The sequence below is a fragment of the Uloborus diversus genome, chromosome 4 (genome assembly GCF_026930045.1).
Source record: "Uloborus diversus isolate 005 chromosome 4, Udiv.v.3.1, whole genome shotgun sequence".
NCBI classification, from domain to species: Eukaryota; Metazoa; Arthropoda; class Arachnida; order Araneae; family Uloboridae; genus Uloborus; species Uloborus diversus.
Window position 1 is genome coordinate 176,269,977 of NC_072734.1, and position 17,984 is coordinate 176,287,960.

A 17,984-nucleotide genomic window follows, 5' to 3' on the forward strand; every position below is an offset into this window, starting at 1 on the left:
TCCCCTTAAGCTTTCTCAAGAGTTGACTGAACTTTTATTCTTACCTTGTGTTCACTTATTCTTACAGTAGATTACAGTAGCGGATTTACTGGTTTGAGGGGCTGTCGCAATGCATTTTTCTGGCCCCTTTTGTCTATTACAGAATTGTGTAAAGTACTTATGTGCATTTTTGATTCCCCTTGGGGGACCCTACAGTCGTGGGGCTCCCTCGCAATTGCGACAGTTTCGACGTGGTAAATCCGTCACTGGTAGGTTAGAAGGCAAAACCGATTCAGGGTTTCGTCCATGGCTGCTTAAAGTTTTGGTTGTACTAACTATAGGTAAGACTTTAATGTGGCAATCTTTGATTTATTAAAATAAATAAATAAATTTAAAAAAAATAAAAATTAAAAAAAAAAACTTTTAGGCTAAGTTTATGTAAGAACAGAACGACAGCGTAAAAATAGCAATAACAATTATCCTTTTCCCTAAGCTATCTCAAGAGCTGGTTGAGGGTTATTTATTCTTGGTGTAACTAAGCAAGTGCAACTGATTTCTGAATCCATCTAGTAAGATTCTAAATTTTGGTACTAAGTATTGGTAAGACATATATAATACGGTGTTATGTGATTTATAAAAAAAATAACAGCGCTTATTGAGCAAAGTTTATGTAAGAACAGCCTATCTTAAGCATACAAAATAAATAGAAAAACATTAAAAACGCACAAATAGTAACAATAAAATTGTAGAGACGATTTCGTGATAACAAGAGATCTTTTTTTTCACTGCAAAGCAACAAACTTATTGGAAAAAAGAGGAGTTCCAACCTTATGGATAAAAGGACATAAGACAAAAGCTATTCTCAGTTATCATTGACTCCAAAACACGTACCTTTAATTTTATTGCCTGTTGAACCTGGTTATATTGTTCTAAACTATTCCACACGAAGATAAACATTTTAATTGAAATAAATTTTTCGCGTTTACTTTTCTTAATGTTTGATTTTAAGTTTCAGCCGGTAGAAAAATGTTATAACTAAATCATATGCTTAAAAAGTAGACATTTTCATTGATGTCTATATGAGTTCCTTGATGAGAGTTAAAAAAAGAAAGAAAGAAAAAAAAATGTTGGGAGTAAACCTTGATAGAATCTTTGTAAAATATTTTTGAATATAACTAGATTGGGTTTGTTGGTATAATATTCTTACAACCACTTTAGTTACTGTATTCCCCCGCTTACTCGCTTACTCCTTTAATTTGAATGCCTTCATCGACCTTGAGAAGTAACCTTTCTTCAGGCAGTTTCATCAAGCTTTATAAAATGAGGGAACTTTGATACTAAGGCTAGAGAACATGGTATGTTTCTTTCTTATCTTTGTCTCTTGGCGGATGCACGAATGGCGATTGCATGTTAGGAGCCAGGATGGCCAAATTCAAATGAAGAGCTCATCAGCATAAAGAAATTGGCGTCGCATTTTCTAGCCTAAGCTTCGGGCCTAAGGTGTCGTGCCGACAGGTGACCTTCGCATCACATCATGGTTACAACTCACCCCCTTCTTCAGCGATTAGTGCTAGAGCAAAAGTTACCTCCCCCCTTTTCGAAAAAAAAAAAAAAAAAAAACTTCAACTAAAAACAATCGTAATAGCCATCGATTACTGTTGGGTAAAGACAAGAAACTAACGGCCCGTGCTAGCAGTAATCACGCATACACAAGTACCACACAACGGGCCCCACATTTTAAGGGGCCCAACCAGGCGTCCTGTCACGAAAAAGGTCCATGCAAACGAGGTGCTCCCGTTGACAGGAATGTGCGAGCGTGTCGATCTGTAAATGAGGCGTCGAATCACGAACAGAGATATAGAATAAATATACAATATCTTAACTGCTTGAATATACTTTCTTCCCCTTTTCAGGCTTAATTGTATTATCATTATGTCTTGATCAGTGGTTGGCGTGCTGGGAGAGCTGTTTCTGCTGGAACCTTGAACAAGTTGACATAAGCCTTCTCCATTAATCTGCAATTTATTTGTTCTACGAGATTTCTTCCACCAAATCCGTTAGTATAGCCAACGTGTTCCTCGCTTCCTTTTCTCGTTCTAGCGAATCTATTTCATTTGTTGCTGATCCTGCTCACCTTTTTAAACTGTCGACTGGTTTATGACAATGGCAAGCACCTTCTACAGGGATTTCCTGCAAATTTATTCCTGTATGCTCATTCAATGCATCTTGTAACAAAGTATAAATTGAAAAGTTTGTAACGGCAATTCTCATTATTACTTACTAGCAGTACCCGCACAGCGATGCCCGTGCTAAAAATGTAATGGAAGTCCGTTGAATAAAAAGAATTGACGTCCCCTCCGCCTCTGATGTGAAATGATCGTTTTTCTTTGTATAAAATGCGTACAAACCTTAAAAAAAAAAAAAAAAAGATTTAAGTTTCTTTGGAGTTTAAAAACTTTTCGTCAAATCGTTAAATTTGATTTACAGTTGCTTTAAAACTCTACTTAGCGAATGAAGCGGTTTTTACTGCAGTTTAAAATATTTCGCCAAATAAACAAAAACAGAAATCAAATAATATCTTTTAAATGTAAAAATAATTCTGCAGCTCTATTGTTTATTGCCAAACTTGCCCAGCAACCACGTTATCATAATCCATCCGTCTAACGAAAGAAAAAAATATATATATTAATTTGAATTTTTGGCATATTGAATTCAAATTATGTGTTTCGCAATCACGAGCATGTGTATGCGCGTGTGTGTTTGTGTAGGCGCATGTGTGTGTTTGTGTAGGCGCATGTGTATGTGTGTGGGTGCGTGTGTGTGTGTGTGTGTAAGTGTATGTATGCATGTGTGTGAGTGAGTGTTGTGTACGCGCGTGTGCGTGTAGGCGTTTGTGTGTGTGTGTAGGCGTTTGTGTGTGTGTGTGTAGGCGTTCGTGTGTGTGTGTGTGTGTATGTAGGTGTACTGCCCAAAAGCGTAGTGGCAGCAGTTGGAAATGACGCAATGGATATAAGGCAGTACGAAAGAGCTAAAGTTTCCTTTTTTTCGCATATCATCTCGCCTTGCGTGCGTGGCTGAAACAGCCTCTCGAGTTTCGTTCAAATAGTGAATGTAAAGATGGCCCTTTGGAAGGTTAAGTGCAGATAAATGTTCCTCGCTAAGATGTGAAGTCTCGGCATCACATAAGTGAACCAAGAAACTATCAGAATCTTCTGCCAGACTAAATTCATCGCTGTGTCGGAAGTAGAGGCCCCATGGACCAGACCTGGGAGCCAATGAACGCATCGGATGGTTGGAAATTGTAAGTCTTGTGGCTCGTGAAAATAGTAGCAGGAATCGGAGTTCGGGAGCTACCGGCAGCGGGCAAATCCTCAAATCATTCAGCCTACGCTAGACCTTTGAAGCAAGGTCGAATTGGTGCCTTTTGTACAGCGTGTGAGATTTTTAGTGTTTGATGCCTCGTCGTAGAATTCAACCACTGTGAAGTAATGTTAATGTATTACATAAGAACTTTTTAATTTGTGCAAATTGTGGTATTATGTTGTCATAGGCTGAAGTTATTTTAATGTGTGTGAAATTCAAATTTCATATTAGTTAATTTTAAGCAGAGAGTTATTTGGGCTTGGGGCTTTTGTAAATATATATAGGCGAAAATTCTGGCCGTGTGATAACTAATGTATTTTAACTTTTATTAGGGGTTAATTTTAGAGTTAGTATTTGATCAAGGAGTAGTTTTAAATTCTTTTAAAAGCACTATTCTTGCAATTGTATTTGTGTTATAATGCTGCATCTTAACCATGCCACCTAGTAAGAATAAAGCTGTTTCTTTCTTTAAAGAATTGTAATTAATGTGATCTTGGGTATGTGTTTTGGTGTTTCGCGTACTGTACGTTTCGACAGTACATAGGCATGTGTGTTTGTGTCTGTGTGCAGGCATGAGTGTGTGTAGGAATGTGTGTAGGAATGTGTGAAGTCGTGTGCTTGTATGTGTGTGAGCGTGCGTGTGTGTAGGACATGGACGCCTCCGACCAGGAAAAGCTCAGGACCGGGGGACAGCCGCGCCTGGAGGACGGCCGGCGGTGGTGCTGCAGAGGCCCTGGTCCAAGCTGAAAAAGGAACCGGAACATCAAGGACGGTCAAGTGAGAACAATAAGCAATCGTGATTGCTCAAAAAAAAAAAAAAAAAAAAAACATCCCGTGGAACATGCATTCAGAAATCATCGTCAGAAAAAAAAAAAAGAAAATGTCGTACATTTCACTCGGATAAAAACAAATCAAAAGTTTCTTTTCTTTCAAAACAAATCGTCAAAACAATGAATTACATTAACGGTTGCCTTAAAACAATAATCCTAGACTGAACTGCTCAGCGCCTAACGTGCCAAGCGCCGACGCTAACGAACCTAGCCCTTTTGCGAGTGAAGCGGATGTTTTTTTTTTGGCAATAATAAATGTTTCACCAAACAAACAAAAAGGTATAAAATCACATTAACAGTAGCTTTTAAATTTTTATATATTAGGAGCTGCGTTGCCCAGTTTTGTCCGATTTACCTTGAGAGCAAAAATTGTGTCAAGTGACTTATATTCAACAATTAATTAAAAGAATAACTTAATAACTTAAAGAGTAACTTAAATAAAAGAAAAAAAAAACACCATGCAAACTTACCCTTCCAAACAATGACGACAGATATTAAAATACTTTTAAGAAATTAAAATGCGAAGGATGGATTTTAAAAGTGTAACCATGGAAACATGAAATAAAATAAATTTAAGAAATCCGATGCAAAATAAGAAAATATACAATGGATTCAAAAAGCGTAACCATGGAAACGCGAAAATAAAATGGTTGACAACCTGAATCAAAATGACATATTTCGGAATTGATTTAAAAACGCTTGCAACTTTTTTTCCTTTGAAGAAAGAAGCTCATTTCTTCGACCATAGGTCGAGAGAGATCTGGAGTAAAAAATCTCGCTTTTTCCAATGCTGTCAAAGAGAAAACTGTGGGACAATTCCTTCACTTTTTATTGATAGATTTAATAAAGAAAGTAGTGCCTAAGTTTCAGCTAAGCCTAAAAAAGTTCGAGCTAAAAACGCAAATTACTCCCGCCGTAATTAAGTTGGAGCATTGAAATAAATAGTTTAGAACGCAGAAAATTCTACCCTTTTTAACGATATATAATATTAATATGTGCAAGTAATTTGTCGCCCCTTTAATAGCCAATAGTAGGCAATTTACGTGAAATTTGGACCTAAATTTGAATAAAAAAAGAACTATTTATCGGATTTTTTCGAATTATAGCCTATGTCACTCAGTAAGAAAGCACCTTTCATATAGTGAAAGAATTTTTCAAATAGGTGCAGTGGTTCCGGAGATTACCTCGAACATATAAACACACAAAAATCCGCCCTCTCTCTTTATAATATTAGTAAAGATAAAGATATTTGCTGTATCGCCCCAATTCCTCGGGTAAAATATCTAACAAACCTAAATCATATTTTACAGCAAGAGAAATGGCTGAAATAAGTGTATGCTTATGTGAAGCTTTAACGTTGAATTGCAATTTTAAGTACATAAAATTATAAATTGATGTTCTGGTAAATAAGTCAAATATTCTTTCATATTCTTGGAAATCAATTGCTCTTCCTAGCTTTTGGTGGAGGCCTGTCATTTCAAATTTTTCATCGCAGGGGGGGGGAGGGGGATAATAAATGCGAATTAAATCGGAAAACAGTAAAAAACCACTCCCGCATGTAGGAAAATACATTGTCTTCTCAAAGTCCAGGGCAAAATTCCCCTTTCTGACCCTCTTGAACAACGGGTCTTCGCATTGTCTTTGCAGTGACACAAACGTCTACGCATAGAATATTCATAAGTTTATCATATACATTCAGGATTTGCTTTTAAACTTGAAGCTTTTAGCTATTATATTAAAAACTCTCCGTTTCATAACTTATTTTAAGCATCTAACTTTTTAAATCGGATTTTGTATTTACATATTCTGTAAACTCATTGTAAGATGTCCAGTGAGACACATAAACTGAAGCATAGTTAATAATACCTGCCAAAGCATTACTTCTTCAATATTAATTGCTAAAACTTGTTGGTTTTGAAATTCTGTAGAACTTTGGATAGAACGAAATGTGCCGTGGATGTTTAGCAAACACGTTAACTTCGCACGAAATATTTTTGGGTCTAATGATTTGGGTGGGAACTATAAATTTTCTGGATTAGTCATTGTTGCGTTGAAATTAGAACGAAGTAGTCCACACCAGATGGGGTCCGGACGAACCCTTTAGAAGAGGTTGATGGGAAAAACGGGGTCGCTTGTCCGAAACGCTATCGGGCAACACGCTGTGCTGAGCCAACTGTCGCCTAGTCACGAATTACTTGACGGTTACGGTTACTTTACTCCGTTAGCACTGAGAACAACCGGCCCTACCCAGCCGTGATGCTTTCGCATATTTTCCCACAAGAGTTATCAGCAAACCAGCAGTAGCTCAAAACTTAAGTCTCATGGGAGCTAAACCCTTCTAATAATTTGTTTTTACAGCCCGCCCAACTTTTATAATTCTATTCTATTTCTATCACTGTAAGTTGAAAAATTTCTTCGCAAAATCCAATTGAAATGCTTACACTGAGAAATGTAGTAGCGACAAAAGTTTATTGAGAGAGTATTTCAAAAAAAAAAAAAAAAAAAATTACTTTTAGTTTAATATCTTTAGTTAAGTGAAAATAATTAGGTTAACCAAATACCGTTATAACTTCAGAACACATATTTTAATCCCTTGAGAAAAAAAAAAAGGTTTGGAAATCAGTAGTATACATTTTTTATGTTCTAAAAAAGTAACAGTGCTGTCCCTAATAATTTAGATATCGATTATGAATAAATAAATAAACGCATATATACATAAAAACTCAGGCCTGCGTTGTAAGGTGTCAGGAGGGGACTTTTGCCTGTCCCTTGCTATGATAAATCAATTTATTAAAAATGGTATGGGTTTTTTTTCGATATAATACGCTTCGAATATATTAGAGCGTTTACTCCCCCCCCCCCCCATGACAAATGTGAAATGATGGGCCTGTATAAACTTGCGGTTTGGTGTCAGTGCGGTCTTTCCATTCTCCATTAATTCCTGCTTGTGGACAATACAGTGAAACCTCCCTTAACGGACACTCCCGAATAACGGACACCTCTAATTAACGGACATTTTTGCAAGTCCCAGTCCCTCAATATAGGCCATTCCATGTAATTCCGTCTGAATAACGGACACTCCGAATAACGGACAGTTATTTCACAAAAAATTTCCCTTGCGATCGTAGCACTTCCGTTTTTTTTTTCACAGAACATCTTAGTAACTGCTTGCCTTACAAAGCTTTTCATCCTCCACAACTGATATCCCCCCCCCCCCGTCATTTCCTTATCACTGTTTCTTGGAATTAAAAGGGTGGTAATGGGAAGAAGCAGCGATTGGGGCTTAAAAGTTGGGGACAGAAACAAAAAAAGAACTAAAAGGTATGGTGCTTTTTGCGGGCAGCAAAAAATGAAAAAGAAAATAAAAGTCATAATTTTTAACGGCTAGTTTTGAGAGTATTGAAGCAGATAAGTGAAAACTGATGTCAGTCTAACAATTAACGTACGTTTTTCTTAAGATTTTAATGAATTTTGTACACAATAACTATTTAAAAGTTAAGATAAAAAAGTGCTTGGCGCTTTTTCTAACTGGGGCTCTCAGGAGATGCAATTGAGCAGACCGGCGCCGCGCCGGTAGTAGTCGGCTTTATGGCGCCGTGGTTTCCTTGGGTTGTTTAATTTTTAGACATGAAAAAGATTTGCCCATATTCAAGGTCATATTGCCAACTGTCAATCATGCAATAGTGATACTAGAGGTAAAATAAATAAATTAACCAGAAAAAGTGGAGGGGAGGGGGTTGCTCCGCCGAATCGCCGCCGTTGGTGATGCAAAAAAGAGATGTCAAACTGTTTTAACTGATTACTTTAATTGATTAAATGCTTTTTGAGACAAGTGTGTGCTGTCAGTATACCTTTATTAAGAAAAAACAGATTAATTACATTTGACGTAAAATGTAGTAAACTTTCGCAATTGTTTCCATTGTGTTCTACAAAGGAACAGCAGCCCATTTTGAAAAAGGTAAATTAAGTAGTTCCTCCCAATAGCGGGCACCTCCCAATAACGGACAAAACTTCTAGTCCCTTGACTGTCCGCTATTCGGAGGTTTCACTGTATTTCCTTTTGTAGAAAAAACAAACTATACTCACACAGCTAACTTTAAATCCACCAGTTGACTTCCATTGAAGTTATTTTTTCAATACGTATCACAAATGTGTTTCAAACAATGTTTCACTGATCAGAAAAACATTATATAACTCTTACTTTTCTTAGTTATTGGAGACGCATTCTTCTAACCTTTTCCGAAACTTGTCAACAGATAAAAGAAAAAAAAAAAGAAAAAATCAAGCACTCGTTCTTTTCATCATTTTTTTTTTCTATAATACCAGAGAGGGGGAAAAAAGTCGTAAGCAACGGTAGCAACCGACCGTAGCTAGTCGCACGTCGATAATAGACCTCTTTAGATGATCCCGACCCACGATTTCATGCCCCATCGAATAGCAAGAGACTTTTTTTTTATGTTCCATTCTTTCACAACGTTCTTTTTCTTCGTCTGTTATATTTTTTTGCTCCATGTCATTGATGTTGTGTTAATAATAAGGAAGGCTCAGTGATCTAGATGTCGGTTAAGTATAGCCTATTAACACACTGAAAGGCTTCCTCGTGTAATTATTATGCTACCTGTGTTGTGTTAAAACTTAAGTTTTTTGGAAGAAAAAAAAACGTCATCGATTTCGTGCGACTTTAGTGACAGTTACGCTTTTATCATCTTGTTATGTATGAGACGTTTAGAGTAAAAGTGGTGTAAGTTAAATTGTGTTTGCACCTTCAGAAATTGGTTTTCACCTCATTCTGCTTAGTGCGAAAGTGGTGTAAGTTAAGTTGTGTTTGCACCTTCAGAAAATATTTTTCACCTCATTCTACTTCATGCGAAAGTGGTGTAAGTTAAATTGTGTTTGTACCATCAGAAATGACTTTTCTCCTCATTCTGCTTCATGAGAAAGTGGTGAAAGTTAATTTGTGTCTACACCATCAGAAATTATTTTTCACCTGATTCCACTTCATGCGAAAGTGGTGTAAGTTAATTTGTGTTTACACCATTAGAAATTAGTTTTCACCTCATTCTGTGCTAAAGTGGTGTAAGTCCATGTTCAACCATTTGCCCATAGACAGTAATTGTAAAATGGAACGGCAGTAGAATGCTTTGTGCAAAAGTGGCTACTAAACCATTCAATTACTCAAAATCTTCTCATATTGACTAACACTGCTCTTTCTCTCAACGGCTCATATTAGCGATTGCAGTGTAGACTACTATAGTTCTCTAATATAGTTCATACATGCATTGTAGAATAGTAAAAATTAAAAAAAAAGAGAAAAAATTTAAAAACCAGTTAATTCAGTGATAAATGATATGAAAGTGGTTTTATATGAAGTTTTAATACTCATACTTTATCTACAACATACAAAATAATGGTATTTTTTTCAAAAAAAGCAATAAAAAATACATAAATTTAAAAAGCGCCACCTGGAGAGATACAGAAGAACCGCATTGGTTGCTCAACGTTTTGTATGATTGTTAAAATTATGTATCAGAGATATAGATCACAAGTTAACATATTAGGCAACGAAAAGCAAAGGGCTGTCAGTGCCAAAATTAAAACTTTGGAGATAACTAGTACAGTTGGTAAAAGAAACTCTCATCGGTTTGAAGGCATAAGATGGTACTAGTAACCCTAGTACATGCTGCTATCCAGAATGATTTAGATACACTTTTCAATGCAAGCTTACCGAATGTTTCCGCTTTGTACGCATTTTACTCATAACTTAAACGAGTTTACTTACACCCTTTTTCTTTTTGCTGTCATATTTCTCAACAATATATTGATGATTATTTTTAGTCACATGATTTTATTTATTCTTTAATTGTAAAACTGAAAACTTTATTTAAATTCTTAAGGCATATAGTCGAAGGACAGAACTAGCTCTTCATCATAACGAATATTTTTGATTTCGGTTCTATTTTAGGAGCTCGTTCAATTTCTAGAGAATGCGATCTAATCGAACACAATCAATACCAAGCTTCTATCCATGGCACAGCCAGGATTTTTTATTTTTTGCTCAACCCAAACAGAAACTTCTCGCTGAGCTATTGGTTGGTAGAAAGAATTGTTCGATTCGATAGAATAGAATTCGATCGAATCAAACAAAATCGAATTGAATGAGCCCCTTATTCTGTGCTTTGTTATCATATTGACTGCGACATTGAAGTACTCTTTTTTTTCCTCAGGTGGCCATGGCACGCCACGCCCACCCCTCCTGCCTGCGCTGTCCGATCGGCTACGGGGTCTCTCGCCCCTGCTCTCGCTCCCGGGTCACCGAGTGCGAACCGTGTCCCGCGGGCCGCAGCTACTCCTCGCATGCCTCTGCGCACCGCCCCTGCTACCCCTGTTCCAGGTGCGGGACGGGGCTGTACGTGGCCCACCTCTGCACACCGGAGAGAGACACTGTCTGTGATTCCTGCCACACCTACAAGGGCCCCCATAATGCAGACTTTTTTGAGAGGTGCATCCAGCCACTACAGCAACACAACCACACAGGTGAGGTTTTTAATTTATCATTCATTGACGCAACTTCTAAGAAAGGATGTAGCCCATGAGCGCTCATATGCAAAATTTTAAGGCGGGGAGGGGGGGGGGAGCAGATATTTTCTCCATGGTTGAGCAAGATATTTCCTCGTGGAATCCGATTTCAGTACAGATTAGGGTTAATAAAGTTCAACATTTTTAATAAGTAATTCATTAATGGCTGGAGAAGAAATGTTTTATGTTTTTGCAAAGAAAAAAGTAGCAAAAACCCTCCTAACGGACATCCCTCTTATGCAGACAATTTTTAATTCCCCGGTTCCAATGCAAATAACATTATTAAACCCCTGTCTTGTGGACACCCCTCTACTGCGGACAAAAAACTGTGTCCCGTTAGTGTCCGCATTAGAGGGATTTTACTTTACTAAAAGCAAGGGAATTCTGGGGGAGGGGGAATGAGCCCCCACTTGCTCCCCCCCCCCTATTTAAACTCTTATGACGTAGCCAGAAATTAACTTTTGGTGGATTCCTTTATTTCCCCAGCTTGGAAGTTCTGCAAATTATTTTGTGTCTTTTGCTAAACTGTCGTTCCCATCTCCATGACGAAATAATTAAATCTTAATCACATTAAGAAATGTTTAACTAAATTCTGCGGATTAAGTAACCCCTCTAACAAAGCTACTGCCTTGCTTTTAAGTCCCGGGAGTTTCTCGTTATATCGTTGAGAACAGTAACAATAAAGGCTTGTATGTACTCTTAAATCAACATTAATAATGCAATGGAATTCCTGTTTCACTCACATCCCCTCTAGAGCGTAGTTTCTTTAAAGCAAAAAAAAAAGTAATCAAACGCCTTTTTCTCCCACAAAATTCTAGCTATTGCAGTTCAAAAAAGAAGAGATAGAGAGAAAATATTGATATAAATAAATAAATAAAAATAAATACGTAAACCAAAAAAGTATTAAAAAATGGAAGGAAAAAGAACACCTATTCAGTAATTGATGGATAGAATGAAGGAATTTTTTGCATGCATATATTTTTTTTATACCTTAGCTCCTACTTAATTTAATAATAATATTTGCAGCTGAACCGCATTTCGGTAGTCGGAAATACTCATTAGGTTACCTGTCCAGTTTTCCGAATGGGGGGGGGGGGGGGGGCGATCCCGATAGGTTTGGATAATCTTCACTCGACTCTAGTTCTGAAAATGTTATTTTGTTAAGAAATCTTTTATTACACATTGTCCCTTGTTTTCTTTTCCGAAATTTAAACCATACTCCCCCAGGCCCTGATTACTGAATAGGCCAACTAGGCCGTGGCCTAGGGCTTCCAAAATTTTGGGAACCCCAAATGGCTGAAATTACTTAGTGTATGGCTAATATTGTCAAAGGCAATGTCTAAAGTTATAAAATTTTAATGCAAGGGGCTCTCAAAAAAATATTTGGCCTAGGGCCCCTTGATATCTTAATCGGGCCCTGCATTCCCCCACTCCCTCTCAGCAATGTCTTTTCAAAATACAGAGTTTCGACGCTCTTCGTTCTTGTTGCAGTGTTCGTTGTGAAGGTAACAAATAAGTGAGGCGTGCAGTTTTCACGGCAAGGCACTCGCCCGAGTGTGGGAGGATCGGCGGAGGATTCCTATCTAGGGAACCGTAACCGTTACAGCCAACAGGTTAATCGGGCTCCCTTAGTGTCAGGCACTCGACACTTAAATATTCTTCTCGCGCAGGCGAACCATGTGAACGAACCGGCAAAGTTCAAAAAACTGCGCAATCACCTCCCGAACTTGTGAAAATACCCACGGGGAACCATCTCTTCTTCCGACACCAGTGTCCAGAATGACGTCGTTCACTTTTGACGTAAACAAATAACTTCGATAGTACAACTAGATGCCTTTTAGTAAGAGGGTAGATTGGCAGAACCTGTCGTGGTCTTCCCTAGTTCGGATTGTCAAAAATTCGGATTATTGGACAAGCAACTTCAGGAATGCTTTTGACTATATTAAAGAGGTTGAAATGAATATTTTGAGGACGATATTATGATGTCATAGGTCGGTGTTTGAAACTTATAAGAAGGGAAAGGAGTTATTTGTATTTCTTTTAGTGTTTTCATTCTCTTAAAGGGATTGAGTAACTCCTCGTTATATCGGAGATAACAAAAAAGCAATTTTTCCGATGTCTTAAAAAAAATAAAAAATAAAAAAAAAATAAAAAGAAGGACGATGACTTTCTTAATAAGAACGTTGTCCCGTGGCAAGTGATTCACATAAGCTAAGCGAATAGCTACAGATAAAGTACCGTAGCACATACCTGATGTGGTGGAAGAAAACTAACTATACTTCATTCGCGGGAAAGATAGACTAAATGTAAACACAGAACTGCGCCATTTTGTGACTTCAATCACTTGCTTGCCTTGGACAAGAACAAATCGGGACCAGGCAGACAACGAATGCGAATCCTATTGATTAACTTTTTTTTTTCCTTCAAGAGAAAATCCCCAAGGCGGAGTGGCATGACAGCAAACCTTCTGGAAACCTTTTTGTTTTCGATCTATGTATTCCGTGAACCAGAGTGTAGTTTTGAAATCAGAACTCCTATTCAACTCTAAAACTGCTCAAAAATAAAGCTCAACAGAAATTATGTCCCAAACTGTTTCCCAGTGTTATTTGCCTTTAATTTTTGAGAGAAACAAAAACACAATATAACGAGAGATTACTATATTTTTTAACAGATCAATGTCTCACCGGGATTCGATGAGTAAAAACGGTAAAATCAAAGCGAAAAAAGATTCAGTTCCTACTATACGGATGTTGAATTCTGAATGATTCTTATCCATTGCCATTCTAAAATGGTAACTCGATTACGGTTAGAGATTACTTCTTTAGACAATGAGCAGACACACAGCAGACGTTATGACAGGCAAATCAGACGGCTAAACGGACAAAAAGGAAAGATTTTACAGGTCGCTGATCTTGAGAAGAATGGGAACTGGTTTAGTTACGTTGGGTTAAGTGTCTACATTCGAAAGTAAAAGCTTTAAACTAATTTTTCTAGTTAATTATGTCGTCATTCAAGGGCAATAGATGAAAATCGAAACGCTATTACAATGTAATTATCTGCACAATTAATCGTATCATATTACAAATCAAACAAATGTCGTTCGTAGTCGTGTAGCATTGAAACATTTTTGACAGAGGGGATAAAGAACAAAATTAGCAGTCATGATTGGCCACAGGGCGATTAAATGAAAAAATAGGGATTAAAAAAAATCAGTTTTCGGTTGCCACTTTAAAAAATAAATGAATGATCTTAAAGAGTACAAATAGCGTTGAGTGGCTGGTAAAATACTTTTCACCAAAATCAGGAAATATAGCCTTTGTTATCTAAGCTATTAAAAATATGTTACTTCCATTGATGAATGCATTTAAGCAAATTAGAAATAAAGAAATAACATTTTGCGTTTTGAATAAAAATCGTGGCTAGTATTTCAAAAAAGTATCTATTCGGAACTACAGCGCTCGAATACGCTACCTTGTACTTACCTTATGTGATTTACATAACTGCCGAAGAAACTAAAACATTGCGTTCCATGTGTGTCTGTTGACGTAAACATAGGCAGTTTGTTATGAGTATTTATTAACGCATTCGATGTGTCTTGGATTGTTTTCAGAAATAGAAAGTGTTTTGTCCCTTAATGTTATTCTCGAGCTCCTCAAAATAATGTTAGTCTTTATTATTTCCCTCTAAAAAGTGAGTTGACTGTCGTAAATGGCGTGAAATCCCAAGCACATGAAAACTCTGGATTTCTTCTTCTGGAAAACTTCGCATCTGCAAGTCTATTCGAAGCATTTTTTTTTTTTTTTTTTTTTGGAAGAGTATAACTTTCTACAAGGTAAATTTTTTTATTGTTTTGTGTGAATTTGTAAGTAAGAATATGGTTTTCTTTTTTTCTCTTAATCTTAAGTTCAAAAGAAGGATATTATGCAGTATTATCGTAGAACGGAATGAAAAAGGTTTAACGCTGAGAATTTTCATCGCCAAGTAGTAAGATTATAGTTTAGGGTTATAGTTTTAGTATTGTGCGAGCAAAGAACACTTGCTTGGCGAGATTTTGCATGTCAGTTGTAAACCATTTTTATTTTTTATCATGTGTGGATTAAAATGGTAGAAAGATAACAGAATTCGATAAGTTTAAAGAAATAATGGAAGATCAATTAAAAAGAAAACTACCGCCATGTATCCGTGAGAATTTTATTGATGATGCATAACAGAATTAAATCATAATTCAGAAATTAGAAGCATACGAAACCGAATGTAAAACAATTAGCGCTAACCAAACAAAACAAAGAACTTTCATCTTTTTCTTTTGATAACACTGATAAACAAAGGTATATTTACATGAAATATTTATATGGCTACAATAAAAATGTAGTTTCATCAAGAATTGATAAATTTCGAATTCAACATCGTGGAAATGGCTGTTTACAACTACGAACTACGGAATTTGTATTAATTTCTAATGTTTAGTAATGCTTCTTGAATTCTCATTTCTTTTTACATGAGCCAAAATATCCACAAGACTTTGAAAATTAATTTAAAAAGAATGAAACAAAAAAAGTCATGCATACAAACAAAAATTACTATGCTAATTAGCATTTTCTACGCTACGGCGTGCGTTTGTTTTGGTTTTTTCGTCCGCCATTAAACAGTGACTGCAGTGCCTCTATAGTTCGTTGGAGTTGCGAATTAAAGAAACTGTCACTACCGACTGCAAGTGACTCAAAAATTTCCCCAATTTTTCCATTTAAAAGAGGATGAAAGAAGAGCGGCACAGCGTACACAACGAGTAAATAATTCGTTACAGAGTTATCAAGTTGCAAAAAATTCATCGCTTTCATTTGAAAATTAAAAATCATTTCTGAAATTCATTAAAATGTAGAACATCTTCCAGAATTTGATTATTACCACAATTGCTTTTTTTTAGAATTTAAAGCATCCATTTGGGGTGATCTTAAACTATTTCCTGTTTTTTTGGTACATTTGTCTTTAAAAGAAACTGTTCAAGGCCCAAAGCTGCACTCTGTTAGCAAGGCTATAATTAATTAATATCACCGTACTATGATTAGAATATACTAAGAGACGGGAACACTGTCAAGGTCAGACTTCATCTTATTAGAGTCATATCATAAGTTTCAGGAAAGGATGCCACTATTTAGGCGAAAAATTATCCACTTCTTTTTGTGCTTTATCAGAAGGTTCCGCAGCATGTTCTTTTCTTTTATTTATGAAAACAAAACTAAAAGTTGGAGAAAAAAAAATCTGCTATCAAAAAATAAATAAACAAAAAGTAAATAAGGTTATTAAGTAAAAGAACAGTGTTTTGCAGCACAAACAGAGGCGCTACGAACTTTTTTTGGGAGGGCAGAAATACTCAATTTACCGAATCATCAGACAAAATTTGTCAAATAAGGAAATTTTTCGGGGGTCACATTGACCTCCGGTGACCTCCTATTAAGACACCCCTGTTCACAAAATAAGCAGATTGCTGCACACATACACGTGTTTCAGAGTTTCAAAGAACTCCTTTTTCAATGCAAAATAATAAGCGGATATCTTTGCATCTAAAAACTCACTATTTTGCATTGAAAAGGGATTCTTTTTCAATGCAAAAGAGTTGCCCAAACACGTGTATGCAGTAATCTGCTTAGTTTGTGCAATTAGGCAGCGGTCTTGAGCATTCCTTTTTTCTTTTTAAAGGTTAATCTCATTCCACCCTCCCAAGTGGCTGTTGAGAGAAATAGGGTGTGTCAGATTTCCTGCACCAACACTGAGTTCGACTTGGTTCTCATCAGCAGGTGTTGGACGAGAGACAAACCGAAACAACAAAACGAAAGATAATAATTATTAAAATAAAATAATATATATATAAAAAAAAGCCTTCACACACAAGTGTTATTTTTCCTGATGACCTTTGTTAGAGAAGAGCACCTGTGCATCTATGTAAATGGAGACTGCTCCTATTGTAGCAGTTGTTTTCAGTGTCAAGTGCCCGTATGGAAGGGAGACGGTCCTTTTACAAACAATGGCACAGCGCGTCAAACCTCTTAATGAAAGGATGCGGGTCCTTCCCACAGTTGTTCTACTCAGTCCCATGTGTATTGCTAATTAATGTCAAAATTTGAGGATCAAGGTTGGCGCACCCTTTGTCTTTCTGTATGTAGTGTAGTTTGGCAGTAAAAGAGCTTTTAAGCACTATTTCTTTTTCAGGAATTCATGATTTGTTTAAAAATGTAACAATTGCATTTTGCACATGTTAAAAATATGTTTACCGATATGTTTAATTAAAAAAAAGAAGAAAAACGAAGAATTTTCAATTTTTTATTTCAATTTTTTGAGCGGTTTAAAGAAAGTAAAAAGAAAAAAAGAAAAAAAAAGGTGGAAAAAAAAGTTTTTTTCTCAACCGACAGCCAGCCTAAATGCTTTAACAAACGTTATTCATGAATACCTATCAAACTTTGTTTACAATATATTTGTTTTTAACATCCTTTTACTGCTGTAGAAATACAAACGCACGAACTTTTGTTTAATAGAAGATAAAGTTAATTCAAAAAAATGTTTTGTATTTATGTCAGTGAATTAGTTTTAGTCAGAGATTTAATTTTAGTCAGAAATTTAATTAGTCAGAGATTTTAATTAGAGGTTTAATTTCGTCATTAGATTTATGCAATGAATTATATAAATGAAGTAATGACGTATCAAAGGTATATACGTACATTAAAAATCCTTTCTTTTAAAAAATTACATGTTTATCACAAAAAAATTGCACATTGATAGAAAAAATAAAAGATAAAGTTAAAATAAATAAATAAATTAATTAATTAAGCTCATACAACAAGCAACTTTAACTCCTCTTTGTATGTTGTCGGTGCGTTTAATAGCTTCCCAATATTAAACTCGTAAAATGGTGTTTTCTTCTTCTTCTTTTTGAGCAATCACGATTGCTTATTGTTCTCATTTGACTGTTTTGATGTCCTTTGATTTTATTTTCCCACCGCCACCCTCTGCAGCATCACCGTCAACCGGGTCCTCACGATGCTGCTCCTATAGCGAAAGCCGTCTCCAGGTTGCATCCATGTCCAACACACACGCGCATTCATACACAACTACACACACACACGCACACAAACACATACACACACATACACCTACACACATACACATACACACACTCATACATACTGACACCTACACAAACACACACACACACAAAAACATACACACAACTACTCACACATT

The 17,984-nt window shown here is 36.3% G+C and overlaps 1 protein-coding gene across 1 annotated transcript in view; it reads left to right on the forward strand.

Moving 5' to 3' along the window:
• Window positions 1-17,984, forward strand: part of LOC129221010 (tumor necrosis factor receptor superfamily member 16-like) — a 43,318-nt gene that overhangs the window by 18,910 nt on the left and 6,424 nt on the right. The window contains exon 2 of the mRNA XM_054855446.1: window positions 10,397-10,706. Coding sequence (XP_054711421.1) covers window positions 10,397-10,706 — 310 coding nt within the window. The remainder of the gene's footprint in view (window positions 1-10,396; window positions 10,707-17,984) is intronic.